The sequence below is a fragment of the Podarcis gaigeae genome (assembly GCF_964106915.1).
Source record: "Podarcis gaigeae genome assembly, chromosome: 17".
NCBI classification, from domain to species: domain Eukaryota; kingdom Metazoa; phylum Chordata; class Lepidosauria; order Squamata; family Lacertidae; genus Podarcis; species Podarcis gaigeae.
Genome location: NC_139694.1, coordinates 30,716,163 through 30,740,542, shown reverse-complemented (window position 1 = coordinate 30,740,542; position 24,380 = coordinate 30,716,163). Strand labels below are relative to the sequence as shown.

Below are 24,380 nucleotides of genomic sequence, written 5' to 3'. Positions count from 1 at the left end.
TAATAATAATAATAATAATAATAATAATAATAATAATAAATAATAATAATAATAATAATAATAATAATAATAATAATAATTTTTATACCCCGCCCATCTGGCTGCATTGCCCCAGCCACTCTGAGCAGCTCACAACACATATACAAGCATAACAAAACATCAAACATTAAAAACTTCTCAATACAGGGCTGCATTCAGATGTTTTCTAAAAGTTGTATAGTCCTTGACATCTAATGGGAGGGCATTCCACAAGGAGGGCACCACTATCAAGAAGACCCTCTGCCTGGTTCCCTGTAACTTTGCTTCTTGCAGTGATGGAACCAGCAGAAGGCCCTTGGAAGTGGACCTCAGTGTCCAGTCAGAAGAATGGGGGTAGATACACTCCTTTAACATTTCAAAATGTGACTTCCTTCCCCCTCTTTCTTCATTTCCTTAAATTCATTTTTCTGTCTTCTGCATATCCAAATTTGTTTAACTTACACATTTCTTTATCAACTGTAGATATATACTCTTATAAAATTGCAGGTTATTACATTAATCCCGCTAATGTTTTTATTTGTTTATAATTTATCTGTAAATATTCAATAAACCATATCTATTCTTTTATAAAAAGTTTGTTATCTTGATTTCTTATTTTCCGGTAAGTTTTGCCATTTGTGCATATTCCATGAATTTTGGTATCCATTCTTCTTTTATTGGGACTTCTACTTCTTTCCACTTTTGGGCAAGTAACATTATTGCTGCTGTAGTAGCATACATAAATAAATTTCTATACAATTTAGGTAGTACTGTCCTTATAATTCCCAAAAGGAAAGCTTCTGGGTTCTTGTTTTTTTTTTTACAAACGTTAGTTTAAACAATTTTTGCAATTCATTATACAGTGGTACCTCATGTTACGGAAGGGATCCGTTCTGGAGGCCCGTCCGTAACATGAAAAGCCCACAACACAAAGTGTCACATCTGCGCAGGTGCAAGGTGCAACTTGGCGCTTCTGTGCATGCACGAGCAGCGAAACCCAGAAGTAACCCATTCTGGTACTTCCGGGTTGCCACGGGACGTAACACGAAAAGACACAACATGAAGCAGACGCAACACGAGGTATGAATGTATATCATTTCCCAATACAGTGGTACCTCGGGTTACATACACTTCAGGTTACAGACACTTCAGGTTACAGACTCTGCTAACCCAGAAATAGTACCTCGGGTTAAGAACTTTGCTTCAGGATGAGAACAGAAATCATGCTCTGGCGGCGCGGCAGCAGCAGGAGGCCCCATTAGCTAAAGTGGTGCTTCAGGTTAAGGACAGTTTCAGGTTAAGAACAGACCTCCAGAACGAATTAAGTTCTTAACCTGAGGTACCACTGTAAGCTTTAACCTTACTACAAAACCACCACATACAATAAAAAGAACCTTCTTTCACTTGACATTTCCAACATGTATTTGATTGAAATTTATATATTTTTGCTAATTTGAGATTAAGAGTCTCATGCTCTACCAACTGGAGAGTCGTTAGGTTCCTCCTTAACCGGCTCTTACCAGTTTGATGCTCTCACTGGTAATGTGCCTAACCTAAATTCCACATCACTCCCCTTCCCCACATGACTCAGGGTGCACTGTTCGGACCACTTAGCAGGCATCTAGCTGTTTCCTAATTGCCTTGCATGTAAGAGATCAACTCGCTTGACTTCAATAGTAAAATTAGAAAAACACTATCGTTTCAGGTGTTGGTCATTTTTACTCCATGAAGAGGACAAGAAGCAGCGGGGGGGGGGGGAGAGAAAGGCAATAGAAAGGCCAACACAAGTTGAATTTCCTTTGTTCCCACAATGCCTCCTCCAGGGATGTTCCAGGTGAGGAATGTGGTCTGGAGGTTATTCTAACATTAGTTAAAACTGGCTCTCGGCTCCTTTTGATCACAGCCCAGGCCTCCGTTGGTGGTGAAGTTCACCATAAACCACCACCCACAACTAACAGGGGAGGCCACAGGCCTTGGAGTCCTTCAGAACAAGCATCGATGGGCAGAGTGTTCCAGGGTTTTTAGAAAATGTACTCACCACGGATAACAATTAGTTCTAAAAATCACCTGGTTCTCCCTCTCAAACACCCCACGACCTCATTTAATTGCAGGACTGTACTGGCTTAGATGAAATTTGGGGACATAAGCAGAGGGATATAAATCCAGGCATCGCTTGAAGAACCGAGGAATCTGCAGAAGTCGCAGACGTTCCTGAACTGCTGCAAAGCCTTGCAAGGATGAACACTGTGCTGATTACTATTGTGTTTGCTGGCACCTGCTCAGCATTTCCTAAGTACGAGGTTCCTGTACCTATTCCGGTGATGCCAGACTTGGATCTAAAGAAGGTAACAGCAACATTTTTCTCCTTCACTTATAACTACCTTGTCCAATGCTTATGGCGAGATGAATTCTCTAGCCTTTGGACTAGTAGAATTAATGCCAAACTCCTGAGTTATGGAATCTCTCCTTTAGATTCCCTAAAACTAGACCAAATTACTGCTCAAAGACTGAACCGCCAAAGACTGGATGACATCGATCTACAGCGAAACTATATGCTGGGGGGAGGTGTTTGTTCACCTCAGAACATTGGTATCACTTTAACTTACTGCGTTCCATCATACCTCTCCTCCCTCTCGACTGTTGCCCATAGACTGGCCTTCACCAAAGCGAGGTTCAACGTTTTTCCCTCCAACGTCCTGAGACATAGATTCTCAAAGGGCCAAGCCCCCGCCATGTGCGAATGTGATAAGGAGACACCGGAGTCGCTCCAGCACATTATGTTCACTTGCCCCCTGTTCAATGTGCCACGGGCAAATTTGTTAGGATCAATCATACAGAAACTAGAGGGTACCCCACCAAAATTCCACCTTGCCCAAATCTTGCAGGATAAGGATACTCATACGACCCTGAAAGTGGCAAGGTTCCTGGTCGCTGTCCTTACCCAAAAGCGACGCCAAGGAGCACTACAAGCTAACTAAGGCGTAGTATGCCATTCTATCTTATAGTATTTTATTGTTATAGTGGTGTTTTAGCGGCTGTTTTTCCCACGTGCACAAGTTGTTATTTATGTGTCGTTTTTACCTGTATGGGCCTATGGCCGTAAATAAAATTACTACTATAACTAGGGATGGTGACAAATTTAGCAATAATCGAGCTTGCACATCCTTGTTCACCTGATTACAGACTTTGCAAGCCGATTGCGCCCTGTTTACTTATATATTGCATTTATAACCCACCTGTTTCTCCACAGAGTGCAAAGTGATGTACATAGTTCTCCCCTTCCTCATTTAATCCCCACAACAACCTTATGAGGTAGATTGGGCTGAGAGGCAGTGACTGTGAGCTTCATGTCCAAGCAGGAATTTGAACCCTGGTCTCTCCCATGCCCTAACCCAGTGGTTCTCCAAGGGTGTGTTGTGCCACACTCTTGTGGCAGGAGAGGATGGCAAGTTTAGCAGGAAGAATCAAGGACCAATAAAGAAACATTTAAACATTTCAGTGTAGTGTAGTGTATGTGTGTGTGGCAGGAGAGAGATATATATATTTTTTCTGTTGCGCCAGCACCGGAGGAGGAAAACACTTAAGAACGTAGCAGAGTTTCCAAAAAATAGACCAGAGGCAATTGTACTTCATCCAGCAGAGCTTTACTGGTGCTGAAGGAAAATAAGCATAACGGTCACAAATCCAGAACATTCAGGATTGGCACAGTCCATTAAAAAAAAGAATCCAGTTGCAGCACTAACAATAAAACTTACAAACTTATAATAAGTCTAAACCTTAACACGACAGCATACAGAACACCATACTGTAATAAAGAGATAGAAAAGAGAAAGCGAGTGAAGCGCAGGCTCCTCCTGGTCTTACTATTATAGTCAGTATTATCTTGACAAAAGGATAACAGAACCAGTTTCAACCAGCTGCACTCAGCTTCTCTGAAGGAATAAGCCAAACAAAAACCTTCTGCCGGTTTCTTTCACAAAGAGAAGGAGCCATCTAGAACCCTCTTGAACTAATCAGAATAGGAAAGATCTCTACACATCAGATCAATACTTTCTGTACTAAGAAACACTGACATTTTCAACTCTGACAAATACGAAAGTTCAGAAAAGAGAAGTGCTTCTTTGTGTTGACGAAATAAGAGTTTGTTTGTCTCATGTTACACCTAATAAAAATGAGATTACCAAACAAATGCAAGCTCACATCTCTCACTGAGTTTGTAAACATATGCAAGGTACATATCATAGAATCATAGAGTTGGAAGAGACCACAAGGGCCATCGAGTCCAACCCCCTGCCAAGCAGGAAACACCATCAGAGCACTCCTGACATATGGTTGTCAAGCCTCTGCTTAAAGACCTCCAAAGAAGGAGACTCCACCACACTCCTTGGCAGCAAATTCCACTGTCGAACAGCTCTTACTGTCAGGAAGTTCTTCCTAATGTTTAGGTGGAATCTTCTTTCTTGTAGTTTGGATCCATTGCTCCGTGTCCGCTTCTCTGGAGCAGCAGAAAACAACCTTTCTCCCTCCTCTATGTGACATCCTTTTATATATTTGAACATGGCTATCATATCACCCCTTAACCTCCTCTTCTCCAGGCTAAACATGCCCAGCTCCCTTAGCCGTTCCTCATAAGGCATATGCAAGAGGCTCGTTTGTAATTATATTGTTATAGATTGGGGGACACCCCTCCCAAACCCTAGAAACTAATAAATGATGGGATTTTGATTATTTGGGATGTGAAGGGAGAACTACAAGCTGTAAAGAGATTCCTGAGCTAGCCTATGCAAAATGACCTGGCCAAGCCAAGGCCATTAAGAAGCATATCAGGGCCATTGAGAGTCATTGGCGATGCAAAAGCAATGTCCTCCTGCCTGGCCCTGAGGTGTGAACAGAGACTGGGTGTTTGGAGGGTTTGCCAGGGTAACTGAGTGTGAGGTGACAGGGAAAGAGAGTTTTTAGCAGGGTTTTCTGGGAAGAAGAAGGAAGAAGAAAGAGTGGAATCCATATTGAGAAGGCTGGCTGGGAGAAATGCCTTAGACTCCAGGGCTGCACCCCTGTGGGGCATAAGCCCCTCTTGAAATGACCATTCTGTAAGATCTGGACTCCCTCCATGCAGACTGAAGGAGTAAATATGTGAATAAATCATATTTTCGCAGCATCTTCAGTTCTCCTAAGGAGCACAAACCCTAGGTGGGTGCCTGGAACCTGCTCGGCCGAGTGTAGGGTGGCACCCAACTTCTCTAAGAATATTTTGGGAACGAGTCATGTTCGTATGTAGCATTGTTTTATACAGCCGTACCTTAGTTCTCGAACGCCTTGGTACACATAGGTTTTAGCTCCCGGACGCTGCAAACCCGGAAATAAGTGTTCTGATTTGTGAACTTTTTTCGGAAGCCGAACGTCTGACACGGCTTCCACTTGACCAATCAGAAGCCGCACCTGAAGCTGCACCTGCAGCCAATCAGAAGCTGCACCTTGGATTTCGAACAGTTTCGGGAGTCAAACAGACTCCAGGAACAGATTAAATTCAAGAACCAAGGTGCTGCTGTACTTATAAAGCAGCTGTGTTCTGTGTTATTAATCAAGCACTGCTAGGAGTTGCTTCTTTTTGTTTTGCGATGTATTTCTTATCAATTAAAAAAACAAAACTTGATGTGGCTTGAGCAAATTTTCATTCTGAAAGTGTGGCCCGGAATGGAAAGCCTCAGACCACTACGCCACTTTAGCTACCAGCCTACAATATATATTGAAATGTCTTTCTCAACAACACAAAAACAGTAACACAGAAACAAACATCTTCTTTGTAGCTCACCGGTAAGTGGTTTCCTATTGCAATGGTACAGTATAACAAACAAAAGAGACCACTCTTTGGCTATTCAATGGAGCCCCAAGAGGATGGAGGAATGGTCTTCAAAGTTTATTATCCATGGTAAGTCTGCTTCCGTTGCTGTGATCATGATCTCCCTTCACACAGCACAGAATAAGGGGAAGGGTCCTGAGGCTCGGGCCTGTTGCCCACATACCCCTGCCTCTTACAGCAGGGAGGCTAGGTCGTATACCCAGGACTTTACCTGGACAGGCGGAGACCCCCCCAAGCCCCAGACCCACCCCCAGGAGGAATAATGACACCTGACAACGTGTTATGGGATTAAAATTGGCTACAATTTTATTAAATTCTCAGATGTAGGAAGACCTTGGCTTAGGCATTGGGCGTTTATCCCTCCCAGTCCCCAGCTGGGGATCTGGGGAACATCAGGGTTATCCAAAGTGTGTGGGGATTGGGCTGACTCTGGAGAACGTCTGTTCAAGCAGAGAGCCTGCCCCCCATTGGCCTATGGGCAGTGCCTCCCCTCAAAATAACTCCTTTAATGAGGAACCCTGGAATTTCCGGCGCAGGGGGGGCGTGGGTCACCGCTTCATGCCTCCACCCCCAATTGAAGGAAGATAGACTAAAGGATTCCGCCCAAGGCATACAACGTTGTGACGTTTTGCTACGGGGAAGGCGAAACCTGCCAATGCAGGGGAATTCCTTCCCGGTCCCTCAACTGTGACCATCTAGGACCGCAGTAGTGCCTGCATAGCTGTAAAGAAGAAGATTAAACTGGTAAAGAAGGCATAAATTGAGGGAGGGCAGGGTGGGAGAAGTTCAGGAGGACCAACAGGTAAGTTACACCCTCTATTGTGAGTGTGGGCGGTCCTAACTATACCTGGGCAATTCCCTTGGCAACGTGCCCCCCCCCAGCCAGGATTGGCTGATTGACGAGGCTAGGCGGGAACCTCCAGCTATCCAGCTTGGGGGGGGGGGAGCGGTGAAGCCAACTATCTTGCCGGGGATCTAGTACAGTGGTACCTCTGGTTATGTACTTAATTCATTCTGGAGGTCCGTTCTTAACCTGAAACTGTTCTTTTTTTGTGAATTCTTTTTATTAATTTTTGCTTAAATGATCAAAAAGAAAAACAATGACAGCACGAAAAAACAAAAACACGAAAAGAAAAACGGTTACAGCCATTACATCAAAATAAAATAAAACAGATTTCTAAACATAATGACTATTTCCTTTTACACTTCTTTGCTTGTTCAATTGTCTCTTTATATCTCTAGATACTTTAATCCTTCCTTTGTACACCTATTGACTTCCATCCCTACTGGTTTCAGGCTTTTTACATTAAATAATTTATTTCTCTTGCAGTTACTAATTATAATAGACTTATACATCATAAGATCTAAATCAATCCTGCTGTGGTTTTTATGTTCTTATAGTTCTCTTCAATGTAGGTCATGAATTTTTTCCAGTCATTCGTAAACTTTGTATTTTTTTGGTTTCTAATTTTTTGTGTCATTTTTGCAAGTTATACAAATTCAAATAACTTTGTTTGCCAATCTCTAATTTCTGGGATACTTTGGCTTTTCCAATTTTGGGCAATTAATAATCTAGCAGCAGCTGTGGCATATTGAAATAATGTTTTATCTTCTTTTTTAATTTCGTCCCCGATTATACCCAATAGGAAGGCCTCCGGCTTTTTAATAAAGGTATATTTAAATATTTTTTTTAGTTCATTATAAATGCCTTCCCAATATTTCTTCATTACTTCGCATGTCCACCACATGTGGAGAAAATTACCTTCTCTAGTTTTACATTTCCAACAAGAATTACTAGCTGTTTTGTACATCTTCCCCAGTTTTGCCGGGGTGATGTACCACCTGTACATCATCTTTTCTAAGTTTTCCCTTAGTGTTACACATGCTGTGAATTTCATTCCGTTAGTCCATAAATTCCGCCACTTATCACAGTCTATGTTATATCCCAGATCCATTGCCCATCTAGTCATAACTTCCTTTATTTCTTCGTCTTTCGTATCCCACTCCAATAATAAGTCATACATTTTAGATAGTAACTTACAATTACCCTCAATTATTTCTGTCTGGAATTTGGATTTCTTCTCGTTCATCCCTACTTTTTTGTGATCTGTCCATATTGCGTTTATTTCGTGGAATTGTAGCCAACTTGTTAAATTACCTTTCAGCTCTTCATATGTTCTCATCTTCCATCTGTTTTCTGATCTTATTAATAAATCTTCATAGGTAAGTCTTTTTCCTTCCATATTTACTTTTTTAATCGTTGAAATATCAACTGGCGAAAGCCACCAGGGTGTTTTTTCCTCTAGGAGCTTTTTGTTTTTCTCCCAGACTTCATAGAGAGAGCCCCTAACAATGTGACTTGTGAATCCTTTATGTGATTTTCCTTTATTTTGCCATAAATAAAAATGCCAGCTAAACCTATTGTCAAACCCCTCAAGATCCAACAAGTCGGAGTTTTCCAAATTAATCCAATCCCTAATCCAACAAAGACAGGCTGCCTCAAAATATAATTTCAAGTTGGGTACCGAAAAACCCCCTCTCTCTTTCCGATCTGTTAAAAGTTTGAACCTAATTCTTGGCCTTTTTCCTTGCCATATAAATTTTGAGATAGTTCTTTGCCATTCTGTGAAAAGTTTGGATCCTCTAATCACTGGTATGTTTTGAAAGAGATACAGCATTCTTGGAAGTAAGTTCATTTTTATTGTGGCCATCCTTCCCGTCCATGAAAGTTTCACTCTACTCCAGGTATCCAGGTCTTTCTTTATATGTTTCCATGTCATAAGATAATTATCTTGTATCAGATTTATATTTTTATTAGTTAGCCAGATTCCTAAATATTTTATTTTTTTTGCCACTTTAATTCCATATTGTGATTCTAATTTTTCATTTTCCTCTTTGCCCAAATTCTTCGTCAGCATTTTAGTCTTCCCTTTATTTAATTTAAAGCCAGATACCTTGCCAAATTCTTCTAGCATCTCCAAGGCCTTACCCACACTTTCTTGTGGACTTTCCAGTGACAGCATCAGGTCGTCCGCGTACGCTTTTAGCTTATACTCTTTTGTTCCTAATTTAATCCCTTGGATCTCTGATGTAGCTCTTATTTTATTTGTAATTGCCTCTAGCGCCATAATAAATAAGAGCAGGGATAGAGGGCATCCTTGTCTAGTTCCTTTTTCTATTTTAAATGAGTTTGTTAGGTTGTTATTTATTATTAGTTTCGCCGATTGTTTCGAATATATCGCTTTTATTCCGTTCATGAACTCGCCCTCTAGCCCCGCTTTTTCCATGCTCTTCTGTAGGAACTGCCAAGAGACATTATCAAATGCCTTTTCAGCATCAACAAAGATCAGCGCTGCGGATATCTCGCTTTTTCGTTCCAAGTACTCAATTATATTTATGGCATGCCTTACGTTATCTCTAAGTTGCCTGTTTGGAAGAAATCCTACCTGATCTTTATGTATTAATTTCACTAGGCATTTCTTGAGCCTGTTTGCCAACACCTCCGCAAATATTTTATAATCATTATTTAATAATGAAATGGGTCTGTAATTCTTAAGGTTCGGTTTGTCCATATCTGGTTTGGGGATCATCGTTATACAGGCCTCTCTCCAAGACTCTGGTATTTTCCCTTCTTTTAATATCTTATTCATGATGTCACAAAGGACTGGGGTTAATTGGTTCTCTAATGCTTTATAATATTTCACTGATAATCCATCCGGTCCCGGCGCTTTCCCTGGTTTCATCTTCTTTATTGCTTCTTGAATCTCTTCCATTTTTATAGGGTTATTTAATTGAATTTTTTCTTCCTCCGTTATGGTCTTCCCGCTATAATCTTCTAGATATTTTTCTATTTGAGTTATTTCCTCATCTTCTTTTTTATACAACTTCTCATAATATTTCAGAAAGTTCTCCTTTATCTCTTTTGGGTCTTCAATTAGATGTTCTTCAACTTTTATCTTGTTTATTACTCTTTGCTCTTGCCTCCTTCTCAGCTGCCATGCTAGTAATTTACCCGTTTTGTTAGCTGACTCAAAATATTTTTGCTTCATTGCTTTAATTTTCCATTCTATTTCCTGGTTTGTTAACATTGAGTATTGCGATTGTAGCAGTTTAATTGTTTGCCTATTTTGTTCGTCCTTCGGGTTTACTATTAATTTTTTCTCGCACTCTTTTAACTGGTTAAGAGTTTCTTCTTTCTTTTGTTCCCTTACTTTCTTCCTATAGCTGTTTTGCTGTATAAAAAACCCTCTTAGAACCGCTTTACTAGCATCCCAGACTATGTCTGGGGTTGTTTCATTATTGAGATTCAGGCTGAAATATTCTTTTAAGGTGGCTTTAGCTTTTTCTACAACCTCTTCATTCTCTAATAGGTATTCATTCAATCTCCATCTGAATCCACCCTGTGATCTACCTTTTATTTCCAGTGCAACCGGGTTGTGATCCGAAAAGGTTCTAGGTTGGATTTCACACTTTGTAGTTCTTAGCGTAAGCTCCCTAGAGACCCAAATTTGATCAATTCTACTCCAGCTCTTATATGGTTCTGAAAAGAAGGTAAATTGCTTCTCTATTGCATGTTTATATCTCCAAATGTCTACTAAATCTAAGTTTTCCTCCAAGTTTTTAAAAGATTTCGGCAACTTCCCTTGTTTCTTTTTCCCCTTTTCTATTTGTTTGTCTAATTCCGGTTCTGGCACTCCATTAAAGTCTCCCATTAGGATCGTCTTGTTAGAGTCTAATTCCAATAGCATTTGTTCCAATTTCTTAAAGAATTCTGGCTTATTCAAATTTGGGGCATATACATTTATCACATTAAGTTTTTCACCTTGGAAGTTAATTTGTATTCCCAAGATTCTTCCTTCATTATCTTTACAAATCACTCTGGGGTCCCATTTTTCTTTCACATAAATTACCACCCCTCTTTTCTTTTCCGTTGTACAGTTTGTAAACTCCTGGCCCAGCTTTTTGTGTATCAGGATATGCTTATGCTTTTTAGTTACGTGAGTCTCCTGTAAACATATTAGGTCCAAATTCTTTCTTTTCAACACATTCACAATTTTATTCCTTTTAACTTTTTCATTCAAACCGTTCACATTCCATGACAAAGTTTTCAAATTCATTATAATGACTACTATTCAATCTACAAAAACTTAGTGTTTTAAATACGAGTGGTTTTGTTCTCTTCCTCCTCCTCTTCTGCTTCCTCTGCCGCTGCTTCCTCTTCTTCCTCTTCTTCGTCTACTTCTTCTTCCCTACTTCTTCTTTCCTGGTCTCTGAACCCTTCTTGGTCTTTTCCTCTTTCCCCCTTCTTTCCTCTCCCCTCCAGGTCTCCACCCCTTCCCTCCTGTCTCTCCTCCATACCTCCCAATTCTTTCTCATATCTACGCATAAATTTCTTCACTTCTTGTATCTCAGCAATTCTAAATTTTTTATCCTTATAGAAAAAAGAAATCCCTTCAGGAAACTCCCATCTATATTGTATATTGTTCTTTTTAAAGACATTTGTCAGGTGTTTGTACCCTTCTCTTTTGCGCAGGAGTCTGGTTGGTATCTCTTTAAAAATAAGGATCGGTTTGCCATCAATAATTAATTTTTTCTGAAAACTTCTTTTTAATATCATGTTTTTCATTTCTATCGAGTTAAAGATAACCAAACAGTCTCCTGCTATTTTTTTTAATTTCACTTGTTTAGCCTTTGTTTTAATTCTGAAAGCGTTTTCCATCGTATATGCAACCTCTTCTTCTTTCAATTCTAGCCATTTCGCTAGCTCTTGGATCATTTTTTCTTTAATGTTTTCATTTATCTCTTCTCCTATTCCCCTAAACTTCAAATTTAGCTGTTTTTGTTTCATTTCAATCATCGCCAAATTATCTAAGATTTGGTCTTGGTTTTTATTTAAATTTTCTATCTCATCTCTTATCTTATCTGTCTCTTTACTTTGTTCTTTCATTTCTTTCTGAATTTTTTTGTTAGTTTCTTCCATAGCCTTCGAACGGGATGTCAAATCTTTAATTTTGCATGACAGTTCTCCTACAGCTCCCTTTATTTTCTTGTCTATTAACTCATGTATCTCTCCTAATTTTTTTTCCAGGTGTATTTCATTCTGTTTAAATTCTTCCTTTATTTTTAACCATAGAAAATCTAAATCCTTTATCTCCTCTTGGCGGGATGTTTTCCTTTCCAGTGGTGTTCCACCTGCCTTTTTCCCATCTTTCCCTGCCATTTTCTTCTTCACCGGTTTCAAAATAGATGTCCTGCAATGCTTATTCTCTCCCCAAGGGGGCGCACACTCTGAACCCTATCTGCTAACTTATTGATCACTTTGTTCCAATACACTTTTATCCGTTCAGGTTGCCACTTCTAAAATACCAGTTACTAGATGGTAATGTTATTTTAGATGGTATTTATAAACAAGGAGCACCGTAAACAGTAAACAATGAGCTATATGGGAGTCAGACAAAGGGGGTAGATATGAAGGTCAAACAGAACAAACAAAAATTCCCTCCAACAGTCTTTATCCTTATTTTCTATCTAAACTTCTAAATTTCTTTTTCTAATTACTCCAATTCAAAATTTCCCCCAGAATTTCCCCCAGAAGGCTATGTCGATACTTAAGAGTTAAACTCCCAAAAAGGGGGACAGCAAAGAACAAAAGACAAAAATTCTCTCCAACCACAGGAGGCGTAGAAGCTTCAGAGCTGTTCTTAGAGGGAAAGAGAGTTTTTCACAAACTGGGCAGGTAGTTGTGCCCAGTCTTGGCAACACAGCTCAATGAAGACCACACCTTTGGGGTTCCAAATACGAAGAATAGGGTAACACGGAATTTTTACTTGGCTTCTATCTCCTAATGTTAATGTTAGTATTTATATTCTTCAGCCACTTGCTGGCTTAATCCAAATTCGGGTTGTAAGAGAAGGGTGTGGAAAAGACAGGGGCAGGAACACAGATGTCTTGGCGTCCTAAAATCCTATGGAGAGTCCTAAGGGAAAAAGGAAAAGGCAAAAAACAAGAGGGGGAAAAATCAAGTATTAATATGTCCTCAATGTTCTGGCTTTGCTTCTCTCTCTTCAAGAGCCGAAAAATCTGAGTATCAAAGTCTTTTTATGTCTCCTGTATTCAATCAGTCAGTCAGGATGATAAATTGGCTATAAGTCTGTAAGTGAGTCCTCTCAGCTCAGGAGAAGCAAGGAAGAGAGAGAAGAAAAAAAGGGGGGGGAAGGGAAAAATAAAAAAGGTAAAAAATAAAAAATAAAAAATAGAAAAAATAGAAAAAATATGAAGAAGAAAGAAAAAAAATATATATAGTGTAATTTAACTAAGGAGGAGTAGACCCATACACTTCAATATCAAGGAGAACAAACCTCCAACTTCCTTAAAGAGGGGGGGAGGTTGTTTCCCAAATTAATAAACCGAAGGAGAGGGGAGGGGGACCTTCCCCTCTATATATTTAAACAAAATTCTTCATGTTAACCTTCAGAAGCGGAGGACTCCAGAAGAGGGTCAGGTTGTTTATTTATTCCGTCCTTTGCAGCCTCAAAATATTTCTCCCCTCCTTCGCGACGTCAGAATGTTCTACTTTGTAACCACTCTATTCCATTTATTCCTTTGATTCTGTATCTTCTTCCCCGAAAAAAGTACAAAGTCTGTTCGGTTACTTTTATAATAGTTTGTTTCCTTTGTTTCCTCTGCCTCGCTAGAAGTATAGCCAAGGGCTTTCACTTTTCAGTTCTCCACAGCGGGCGCTAAGTCACTTCCTTTCTTCTCTCTTATGATTGAATGCCCTGCACCATATTAGCTCTGAAAAAACAGGTCGGGTTCCTTACTTTCAATCATTTAACATCCAGTTTTCACTTAGTGCTTGATCCCAGTTTTTCATTCTAAATTACTCCATAAGCACTAAGGGCTCTGTTCTTAAAGTTATGGAAATTTGCCGCTTTTCCAGTAGGAGCTAGAGGCATTGCTGCGCGGGGTCTGCAGAGCTTACCATATGCGTTCTCAGTCCCGTCGCTCCCGGATCCTTTAGAAAAAAAAACCCGAAGAAGCTTCGGAACCGCTCCAACGCTGCTGGATAGCTAATCCCTCAAGGTGTCCCCTCTTGAGGTTTCGGGGGTCGCAGTGCCCTTGCATCGCCCCCAAGCCCCCACGCAGTTCGGAAAAGCTCTTAGCGGCTTTTCCGCGCTCCCTACTGCTTGCGATCTCAAACTGGAAGTCCCTAACCTGAAACTGTTCTTAACCTGAAGCACCACTTTAACTAATGGGACCTCCTGCTGCTATTGCGCCGCCGCCGCACAATTTCTGTTCTCATCCTGAAGCAAAGTTCTTAACCTGAAGCACTATTTCTGGTTTAGCGGAGTCTGTAACCTGAAGCGTATGTAACCTGAAGGGTATGTAACCTGAGGTACCACTGTAGTCCTGGGTGGGGCACTGTGCCCAACCATGCAAAAGCCACCCCCCAGTTAATGTGGGGAGCGGTCATTTTGTCTGAGGTCCAGCCTTAGCTGTATCCCTGGTCCCCGAAAGTCAGTTACATCAGCTGAGATTCTGAATGTCTATTGGGCAGCTTCCAGTTGCTCCCTCTTCTTCTGAAACTGGGCAATGCCCCCCCCAGAACAGGACTGGCCAACTCCAAGCTGCTGATGGGGATAATGTCACAGAAAAAAATTGTTCTTTTGGGGGGGGGTGCTGGGAAGGGGAAGGAGTGCAAAGGTCAGGGCCATCTTGGCAGGCTGGGACAGAGGCCTAGAGATGGCTGGGAGGATGCCTTGGGTTCCAGTGCCGCCCCACTGTGGGGACCAAGCCTCCTCATGAGATGACGGTGTGGTCAGATTTGCAACTCCTCCATCTAAACTCATTTTAACTCCATCTAAACTCTATTTAGGGGGACGCAGGTGGCGCTGTGGGTTAAAGCCTCAGCGCCTAGGACTTGCCGATCATCACGTCGGCGGTTCAAATCCCCGCGGCGGGGTGCGCTCCCGTTGCTCGGTCCCAGCACCTGCCAACCTAGCAGTTCGAAAGCACCCCCGGGTGCAAGTAGATAGATAGGGACCGCTTACTAGCGGGAAGGTAAACGGCGTTCCGTGTGCTGTGCTGGCTCGCCAGATGCAGCTTGTCACATTGGCCATGTGACCCGGAAGTGTCTGCGGACAGCGCTGGCCCCCGGCCTATAGAGTGAGATGAGCGCACAACCCTAGAGTCTGTCAAGACTGGCCCGTACGGGCAGGTTTACCTTTACTTAAACTCTATTTAAGAGGCTTCTACTCTGCAGCCTCTTATAGTTGTTTTATCTGCGAGTCTTTTAGCTCTTATGCTCTTACAGTTGTTTTAACTGTGTGTCTTTGTTGGTTTTTAGCTCTTATCTGTTTTAATTATTAGTTTTTTTATCCATCCATTATCTGTGTTTAATCTTGTATTTTATTAGGATGTTTTATGCCTGTTTCCTTGTCCTCATTTGCCCTAACAATTATCGGTCAAAAAATCCTAACTGCTATTTTATCTATATGCTTTTTTAATCCTGGTCTGTGACCGTAATAAAGTTCATTCAAGCTAAACTCAGGTGTAAATATGTGTAATTAAAACATATTTCTTAAAGGCAATACAGCGTGATTCTCAGAGGAAACATGGCTCTGGCTGAGCAACTGGAACCCCTTTGAAATCTTGTGCTGAGATTGGGGGGGGGGATGCTGAATGGGGGGGGGGGAGTAGCAACTTCACAACCCTGCCTTTCTTTCCAGGGATGGACAATGTCTGAGTAAAACAGTTGTTGTACACCCTGTAAAGCAGGCCGAATTTGAGAGTGTAGGTAAGTATAATAGATTCCTCCATTATCTCCATCCAAGCCACACACACACAGTCCGCCCTCAAGCTCCAGTGAACCTGGGAGAGCAACTTTCCAAGTTCGCTACCAGAAATGGAAGCAGATTTCTCTTCCTTTCTGGATTGAGTTAGATGGATTTCTCCTGAGAGCTAGAAGGGCCTGAATGGAATATTTGGCTTCTCTCAATTATGTATACCCCGCCCATCTGGTCGGGTTTCCCCAACCACTCTGGGCGGCTCCCAACAGAATATTAATAGTAAAAAAGCGGCAACATCAAATATGAAAAACTTCCCTAAACAAGGCTGCCTTCAGATGCCTTCTAAAAGTCAGAGAGTTGTTTATTTCCTTGACATCTGATGGGAGGGCGTTCCACAGGGTGGGTGCCACTACCGAGAAGGCCCTCTGCCTGGTTTCCTGTAACCTCACTTCCCGCAGTGAGGGAACCGCCAGAAAGCCCTCAGAGCTGGATCCCAGTGTCCGGGCTGAACAATGGGGGTGGAGATGCTCCTTCAGATATACTGGACTGAGGCCGTTTAGGGCTTTAAAGGTCAGCACCAACACTTTGAATTGTGCTTGGAAACGTACTGGGAGCCAATGTAGGTATTTCCTCTGTCTCCAAACTGTAGTAATGTTTCCTTAATTAACTCTCCCCTCCTGTGGTTTCCAGCAACTGGTATTCAGAAGAATTTCTTCCTCCAACTGTGGAGGCAGAGCCATTGATAGCCCTCTCCTCCTCCACAAATCTCTCTTGGGGCAGTGAGTTCCATAGTTTAACTATGGGCTGAGTGAAAAAGCGCTTTCTCTAACCCCCCCCCCACCTTTCTTTTGCATCTGTGGAAGTGACTCCCATGCCTATTAATGGATCTTTTGCGGCTCTTTTTCAATAGATGGGTGGACAACAGTACACATCGTGGATACAGATTATGAGACTTATCATACCATCCTCTTCAGAACAGTGCGTTCAGGCATGCTACAGCTCTTTGGTATGTCTGGAGACTGGCCCGAGGGAGCTTGTTTGGGTGCCGTAGGTTATGATGGGCACACCTATTGTGCCCACCTTTTGAAAATCTTGCCATCCCTCCCAGTTTGTCTAAGGAGATGTAAATACCACCACTAATTGCCAATAGAGTAATCCACTCCCCACCCCCGCCACTAGATTTGTCAGAATACTTTGAGCATCTTGATAAAATGTCAACAACAAATTTGCCACCATCTACTGGCAATTTAAACCACAGAGCCTACGGCTTGCCAATCAGAAGGTCAGTGGTTCGAATCCCCGCGACAGGCTGAGCTCCTGTTGCTCAGTCCCAGCTCCTGCCAACCTAGCAGTTCAAAAGCATGCAGCACAAGTAGTTCAATAGGTACCGCTCCAGCGGGAAGGTAAACAGCATTTCTGTGCGCTGCTCTGGTTCGCCAGAAGCGGCTTAGTCATGCTGGCCACATGACCCGGAAGCTGTACGGCGGCTCCTTAGGCCATTAAAACGAGATGAGCGCCGCAACCCCAGAGTCAGTCACGACTGGACCTAATGGTCAGGGGTGCCTTTACCTTTACTGGCAATTCAAATTTTCGTACCCACGACAACCCTGCGAGGCAGGGGAGCTTAAGGCGGTGATTGGCATGCTCTGTGCAAATGTCCCTCACAAGCCCCTGAGGGTTGCATCAGGATGGGACAATTCAGAATGGAGAAGGAACACTGCCCAGGCTTCTGGTTTTTCATTTCAAACCTCCTCCTTCTGAAGCTGTTCTTTATAAAAGGGGGAAGGGAAGGAGTCAGGCAAGAGGTATTGGTTAAGATACTGAACAGTGTGATGCAGCAGCAAAAAAGAGCTAATGCAAATCTCAGCTGCATCAGCAGAAGTATTGTGTCCAGATCCAAAGAAGTCACAGGACCACTCCATTCTGGCTTGGTCAAACCACACCTGGAATACAGTGTCCAGTTCTGGGTGCCACAATTTAAGGAGGATATTGACAAGCTGGAATGTGTGCAGAGGAGGGCAACCAAGATGATCAAGGGTTTGAAAACCAAGCCCTACGGGACTTCCGGGATAGCGCGAACGAGTAATGGCGGATTCCCTCCGAGCTCCGGAGGGAATCGGCTCCGTCGAGGACGGGTCTTGCCGTGCCGGCGACACGGGGACCCTTAAAAACCGCAGGCACGGAAGCCTGCGGACCTGGTAACTCGGTGGGCACCTTAAGCGCCCTCCCCGACCCGCGAAGAGCCTTTTTAAAGGCTACGGAGTGGACTGGAGAGTGGCGCGGTGCTGAGAGTTCATCGCTACCTCGGCGGAGCGAAGCCGCGAGCCATTGCCGGAGAGCGCTGTCTTTCTTCCTGAAATTTGGACTGAAATAAGCAACCCGTGAGTAAAATGAAATTTCGGCACTAAAGTTTTTATCCTTGAATTCGAGTACGATCGGGGGACGTGTTAAAAAGGAAGTCCACACTCCCCCCCCCCACCAAAAGTTTTAAAGCAAGGAGAGGAGTATTAAGGCGGAAAGACTTTGGTGTTTAAACATATAACTTTTACGAATTGGACTAAGAAGTTACTGTGCTGGAGAGAAGGAGAGAGAAATTTCAGAAGTTTTCCTTGCCTGGCTAACCCCCCACCTTTTTGGGATCCCGGGAGTGCCCTGCGTGTGAGCCCGAGGAAAGGAATAAAGAGTTTGACAGCTGTCAAAAGAGCTGTCAAACGGCTGGCCAAGGCCTGGAACTGTGTAACAAATATCTTTTTGGATTAAAAGTGTCACAACTAAACTGAATTGACTGGAAACAAAGTAATTTTGATTAACAAAGTAACAGACTGTTGGAAAAGAATCATGATGGAAATCCCCCTGGAGGAAACTAAAGACATTGCAATGGCTGCTGAAGGAAAATTACTGGCAGAGATACAGAAAATGTTTTCTTTTGTGGGAATTCTACAAGAGCAGAGTATGGCTATGAGTGAACAGCTGGTGACCTTCAATCTTAAACTAAACAACTCTGTTGATGGCAGTAAGCGAATGGAAAAAAACTTTGCAGCTGCAGAAGAAGAGATAACTTTGGAACTGGGGGGAAAAGAAGAAGAAGGAGAAGAGGAAACCCAGGTGGAGAGCATCAATCCAGAGCCTGTAACCTTTGGGAACAAAGGAAATAAAGAAGATGACCAGTGGACTACAAATCTGCAAAAGGAGAGAAAGATAAAAGAAGAAACCCCTGCAATAATTGGAATAATGGACTATAAAAGAGTAAATAAGTATGATGGGGACTTCTTCTTTAGACTGGAGCATGGGAGATCGGTGGATCCTGGGCAGAAATTGTTTTTGACTGATTTGGAAGGAGGAAAATATGAGGGGCTTGTGACAGAACTTCCTCGAGAAGAAAGGGCCAACAAAAAGGACTACCAACAAAACTGGTGGAGAGAGACTAACTGGGGCTTAAGGGCCTCTGATGTGAGGAATCCGGGCTAAACTGTTTTTTTTTTTTTTTTGAGGACATTGGTCTGGGAAGGGACAGGAACCGGGCCAGGGGGGGGAGGGGAGAATAGAGTAATAAGAATCTGAGATTTTGAATTGAAATATTATGATCTTTGGTTAAATACAAAAAGGGAGGAATTCGTGGGAGAGAATTTGGGCCGACCTTAGAAAAAGGATTAAATGTGTAAAATTGGATAAGTAAAACCGGATCAAGTAAAAATGACAAATTGTAAGAAAAGATAGGAAGTGTATTTAAGAGATGAGAAGAAATAACTTGCTGAGATAATTAACGAAATTGGAAGGTGGGAAGGGGTGTGTGGGGAAGTCAATGAAAGAAGGTAATGAAAATAAGGGTATGAAATTTGAGATGTTTTGTTTGTTTTTCTTTAAAATTCAATAAAAATTTATTAAAAAAAGAAAGAAAACCAAGCCCTACGAGGAATGGTTGAAGGAACTGGGTATCTTTAGCCTGGTAAAGAGGAGAGTGAGAGATGATAGCCTTCTTCAAATATCTTAAGGGCTGTCACATGGAAGAGGGAGCACGCTTGTTTTATCCTGCTCTGGAAGGTAGTTCTCAAAAACAATGGCTTCAAGTTACAATAAAAGAGATTCGGACTAAACATCTGGAAGTACTGTATTTTTCGCTCTATAAGACTCACTATTCCCCTCCTAAAAAGTAAGGGGAAATGTGTGTGCGTCTTATGGAGCGAATGCAAGCTGCGCAGCTATCCCAGAAGCCAGAACAGCAAGAGGGATTGCTGCTTGCATTGCACAGCGATCCCTCTTGCTGTTCTGGCTTCTGAGATTCAGAATATTTTTTTTCTTGTTTTCCTCCTCCAAAAACTAGGTGCATCTTGTGGTCTGGTGTGTCTTATAGAGCAAAAAATACGGTATTTTCTGACAGTGAGAGCTGTTCGGCAGTGGAACAGACTCCCTCAGGAGGTGGTGGACTCCCCTTCCTTAGAAGTTTTTTAACAGAGGTTGGATGGCCATCTGTCATGGATCCTTTATCTGAGATTCCTGCATTGCAGGGGACTAGATGACCCCAACTGTACCATTCTATGATCTATCCTCCTGGACTATGATGCTGATTCTCAGTGCCAACTCCTTGTTTGTGTCTTAAGGCAGGGAACAGACTGTGTCAGATGAAGTGAAAGAAAAATTTAAAACTTTGGCCAAAGATATGCAATTCGATCCAGAGGCAATCATCTATGTATCCGAAAATGGTAAGGGCAATTAATGCTTAAGATTTTCTCCGCCCTGGTTTGAAGGTATGGTGATGATGATGCTAGCCGCTTGGACTCGAGAGATCACCAGGTATTATTAGAATCTGGATATGAACCCTGATAAGGAACAGTTGAGGGAATTAGGGGTGTTTAGCCTGGAGCAGAGGAGATTGAGAGAGGATGGGATAGTCCTCTTCAAATGTCTCCTGGGCTGTCACATGGAAGATGGAGCTCGCTTGTTTTCTCCTGCTCTGGAGGCTAGCTTCTGAACCAGTGGATTTTAATTACAAGACAGGGGGTTCCAACTAAACATCAGGAACTACTTTCTTACTTTTTTATGATTTATTAAATTTGAAGATCTCAGGACAGTTCGCAGTACAGTGGTACCTAAGGTTATAGACGCTTCAGGTTACAGACTCCGCTAACCCAGAAATAGTACCTCAGGTGAAGAACTTTGCTTCAGGATGAGAACAGAAATCACATGGCAGCAGCGGGAGGCCGCATTAGCTAAAGTGGTGCTTCTGGTTAAGAACAGTTTCAGGTTAAGAATGAATTCCAGAACAAATTAAGTTCTTAACCCAAGGTACCACTGTATAAAAATACAATATAAAAACATAAAAATACATAATAAAAAGGAGAACAATAACAAAACAAACCCATAAGCCAGGGGTCAGAAACCTAAGGCCCATGGGCCAGAAGCAGCCCGTGGAGGTTGTTTGACCGGCCCACGAGCCACTCCTGAACCAAGCTGCCCACTCGCTAAACCGGCGCAGCGCAGGGACTCACTTCCACGGTGCTGTAAATCGCGTCTGCGCACGCGCAGATGCCGGAAATCACATCTGCACAGATGCAGACGCTGAAAATCATGGGTGTGCCCGCTCACGTGCGTGCAGAATCCAACCCACAGAGAGATCTCCATGGGACCGATCCGGCCCAGGCAAGATAAACCTTGCTGACCCCTGCCATAAGCCATCCCTCCCACAAACACATGTAAAAAGACATAGACTGTTCATCAGCCCAAGGCCTGGCTCAGGGGGAACGTTTTTGCCCAGTGCCTAAATAGATACAGTGGTACCTTGCAAGACGAATGCCTCGTAAGACGAAAAACTCGCAAGACGAAAGAATTTTTCGGTTTTTGAGTTGCTTCGCAAGATGAATTTCCCTATGGGCTTGCTTTGCAAGACGAAAACGTCTTGCGAGTTTGTTTCCTTTTTCTTAAAACCGTTAATACCCAGGGAATCTGTGCTTCGCAAGACGAAAAAACTTGCAGAACGAAAAAACTTGCAGAACAAATTAATTTCGTCTTGCGAGGTACCACTGTATAACGGTGGTTCCAGCCGATCCTCCCTGGGAAGAATGCCTGCAAAATGGGGAGCCACTGCAGAAAAAGTCCGTTCTTGTGTTGCCACCTTCCAGATCTTTTGTGGAAGAAGCACATGAAGAAAGGCCTCACAAGATGATTGCAGGATCCAGGTTGGTTCATGTGGAGAAAAGCGGCCCTTGAAGTTTTATCTGGAGAAGGTTTTCCCCACATGTAGATAAGCATTATGGATCCCTTAAAAAAGAGAAACCCTACTGATATCTGACAGCCAGTCTATTGTTGGCTATGGAACAAAATAATAATAATAATCCTGATCTTGTTCTGTTCCCTGGATCCAATCCCACATCTTGCTCACTCATTAACCACATTTCTTTTCATCCACAGAGCTCTGTGCATAAGAAGATCCGAAAAAGGTATGATAATTAGTCCTCTGCACACTTACCTGGGAGATCATAAGCTTTATTGAATTCGGTGGTGTTTACTCATGAGTAGACACATCTAAGGTTGTGCTGTGAGTCCTCAAGGAAGAAGCACTATACTCTGATTTGACTCCAGCTCTGCAGGGTCATATACAGGACACCATACCTTAAAGCACATTTAAAAGGGTTTCAGGTCACAACTGAAAGGCAATACCCCTCCCTCGGGGAGATTCCAGCCGCGTAACCCACCCCAGAGGATCCTGGGAATTGTGGTCTCCTCTCAGAGCTACAACTCCATGCACACTTAACAAACCTCAGTTCCCAGGATTCTTTAGCGTGCTTTAAATATCCTTGAAATACAAGATGTGTAATAATAATAATAATAATAATAATAATAATAATAATAATAATACCCCGCCCATCTGGCCAGCCTCCCTAGCCACTCTGGGCAGCTCCCAACAGAATATTAAAAACATGATAAAACATCAGACATTAGAAAGTTTCCTAAACAGGGCTGCCTTCAGATGTCTTCTAAAAGTTAGATAGTTGTTTATTTCCTTGACGTCTGATGGGAGGGCGTTCCACAGGGCGGGCACCACTACCAAGAAGGCCCTCTGCCTGGTTCCCTGTAACTTCACTTCTCGCAGTAAGGGGACCGCCAGTAGGCCATCGGTGCTGGACCTCAGTGTCCGGGCTGAACGATGGGGGTGGTGACACTCCTTCAGGTTTACTGGACCGAGGCTGTTTAGGGCTTTAAAGGTCAGCACCAACACTTTGAATTGTGCTCGGAAACATACTGGGAGCCAATGTAGGTATTTCAGGACCGGTGTTATATGGTCTCGGCAGCCACTCCCAGTCACCAGTCTAGCTGCCACATTCTGGATTAGTTGTAATTTCCGGGTCACCTTCAAAGGTTGCCCCAGGCCTCAGGCAGAAGCCTCCATGAACACTGATAATTTTAGCTGGTTTAGACCTGGGACCTTGTATATGCAGACCGTGTTCTCTGACAGGGAGATAAACCACCCACCCCACCCTGGCGAGTGTCCAAGGAAGGGTGTTTGATTCATACGAAATGATCTTGGCAGTGGTGTATGGGCAGTGGATTACGGGAACAAGGTTGGTCCACTAAATGTTCCCCTGGGACCTCCTTCCCAAAGCCCAGGAAACTTCTGCCTTAGGGAGGCGTTATGATGCTCAGATATGTCCAAGAGCCCTCCTGCCACCTTCCCAAACACCACCTGGGATTCCGAGGGAGGCAGGAAGGCCCCAGCACCCTGCCAGAGCCCTGGTGCTTCCTTAAAATATTTAGTTTCTTGTCCCGTTAGATTCACAAAATGTTTAGGGGTGTGCGTACCCCTGTGTCCCTCCAGAAAAAAGCACTGGCTCTGCCCATCAACACCTCTCAGCATGCTTGTTTGTGCTTCTACAGGGGAATGGAAGGCGGCACAGACCCCTCCAGCATCCAACTCATTCTGACATTGACACCTTGCTGCTGATATTATTATTATTAATTGATTTTATATACCACCCTATACCCGGGTGGCACTGTGGGACGCGGGTGGCGCTGTGGGTTAAAGCCTCAGCGCCTAGGACTTGCCGATCGAAAGGTCGGCGGTTCGAATCCCCGCGGCGGGTTGCGCTCCCGTCGCTCGGTCCCAGCGCCTGCCAACCTAGCAGTTCGAAAGCACCTCTGGGTGCAAGTAGATAAATAGGGACCGCTTACTAGCGGGAAGGTAAACAGCGTTCCGTGTGCTGCGCTGGCTCGCCAGATGCAGCTTGTCACGCTGGCCACGTGACCCGGAGGTGTCTGCAGACAGCGTTGGCTCCCGGCCTCTAGAGTGAGATGAGCGCACAACCCTAGAGTCTGTCAAGACTGGCCCGTACGGGCAGGGGTACCTTTACCTTTACCTATACCCAGAGGTCTCAGGGCGGTTATCACCTATGGCCTGGAGAACAGGAACACTATCATTTGAAAACATCTGCAGGGACCAGAAGAAAACATCTGCAACCTTTGTGGGTTTTCTCCATGGGCTGAGGCCCCCACCTCTTGCTGTGATAACGGGATCTCTTGTCTTTTGCACTTCCATGCAGAAAGCCAAAAATAACATGGGAAAGATGTCTGCATGAGGATGGGGATAGAGGAATCATCCTGGAATCTGCCTCCTGCATTGCAAATACCAACTACCATTGTGAACCATTCCATTTGGAAAGAAAACTTGAATCATTTGGATCAGATATATATTCATAAATGGTATTCTAATCACATAAGTGGTA

At 43.1% G+C, this 24,380-nt stretch overlaps 1 protein-coding gene across 1 annotated transcript; it reads left to right on the top strand.

The window, feature by feature from the left end:
• Positions 1-2,098: 2,098 nt before the first annotated feature.
• On the top strand, positions 2,099-24,374 carry LOC310835175 (prostaglandin-H2 D-isomerase-like). The gene is made up of 7 exons (XM_083719977.1): positions 2,099-2,363; positions 5,826-5,947; positions 15,607-15,674; positions 16,577-16,672; positions 20,265-20,366; positions 22,072-22,100; positions 24,198-24,374. The coding sequence occupies exons 1-6, from the start codon at positions 2,256-2,258 to the stop codon at positions 22,083-22,085; spliced, it is 510 nt and encodes a 169-aa protein (XP_083576103.1). The 5' UTR covers positions 2,099-2,255; the 3' UTR covers positions 22,086-22,100; positions 24,198-24,374.
• The last annotated feature ends 6 nt before the right edge of the window (positions 24,375-24,380 follow it).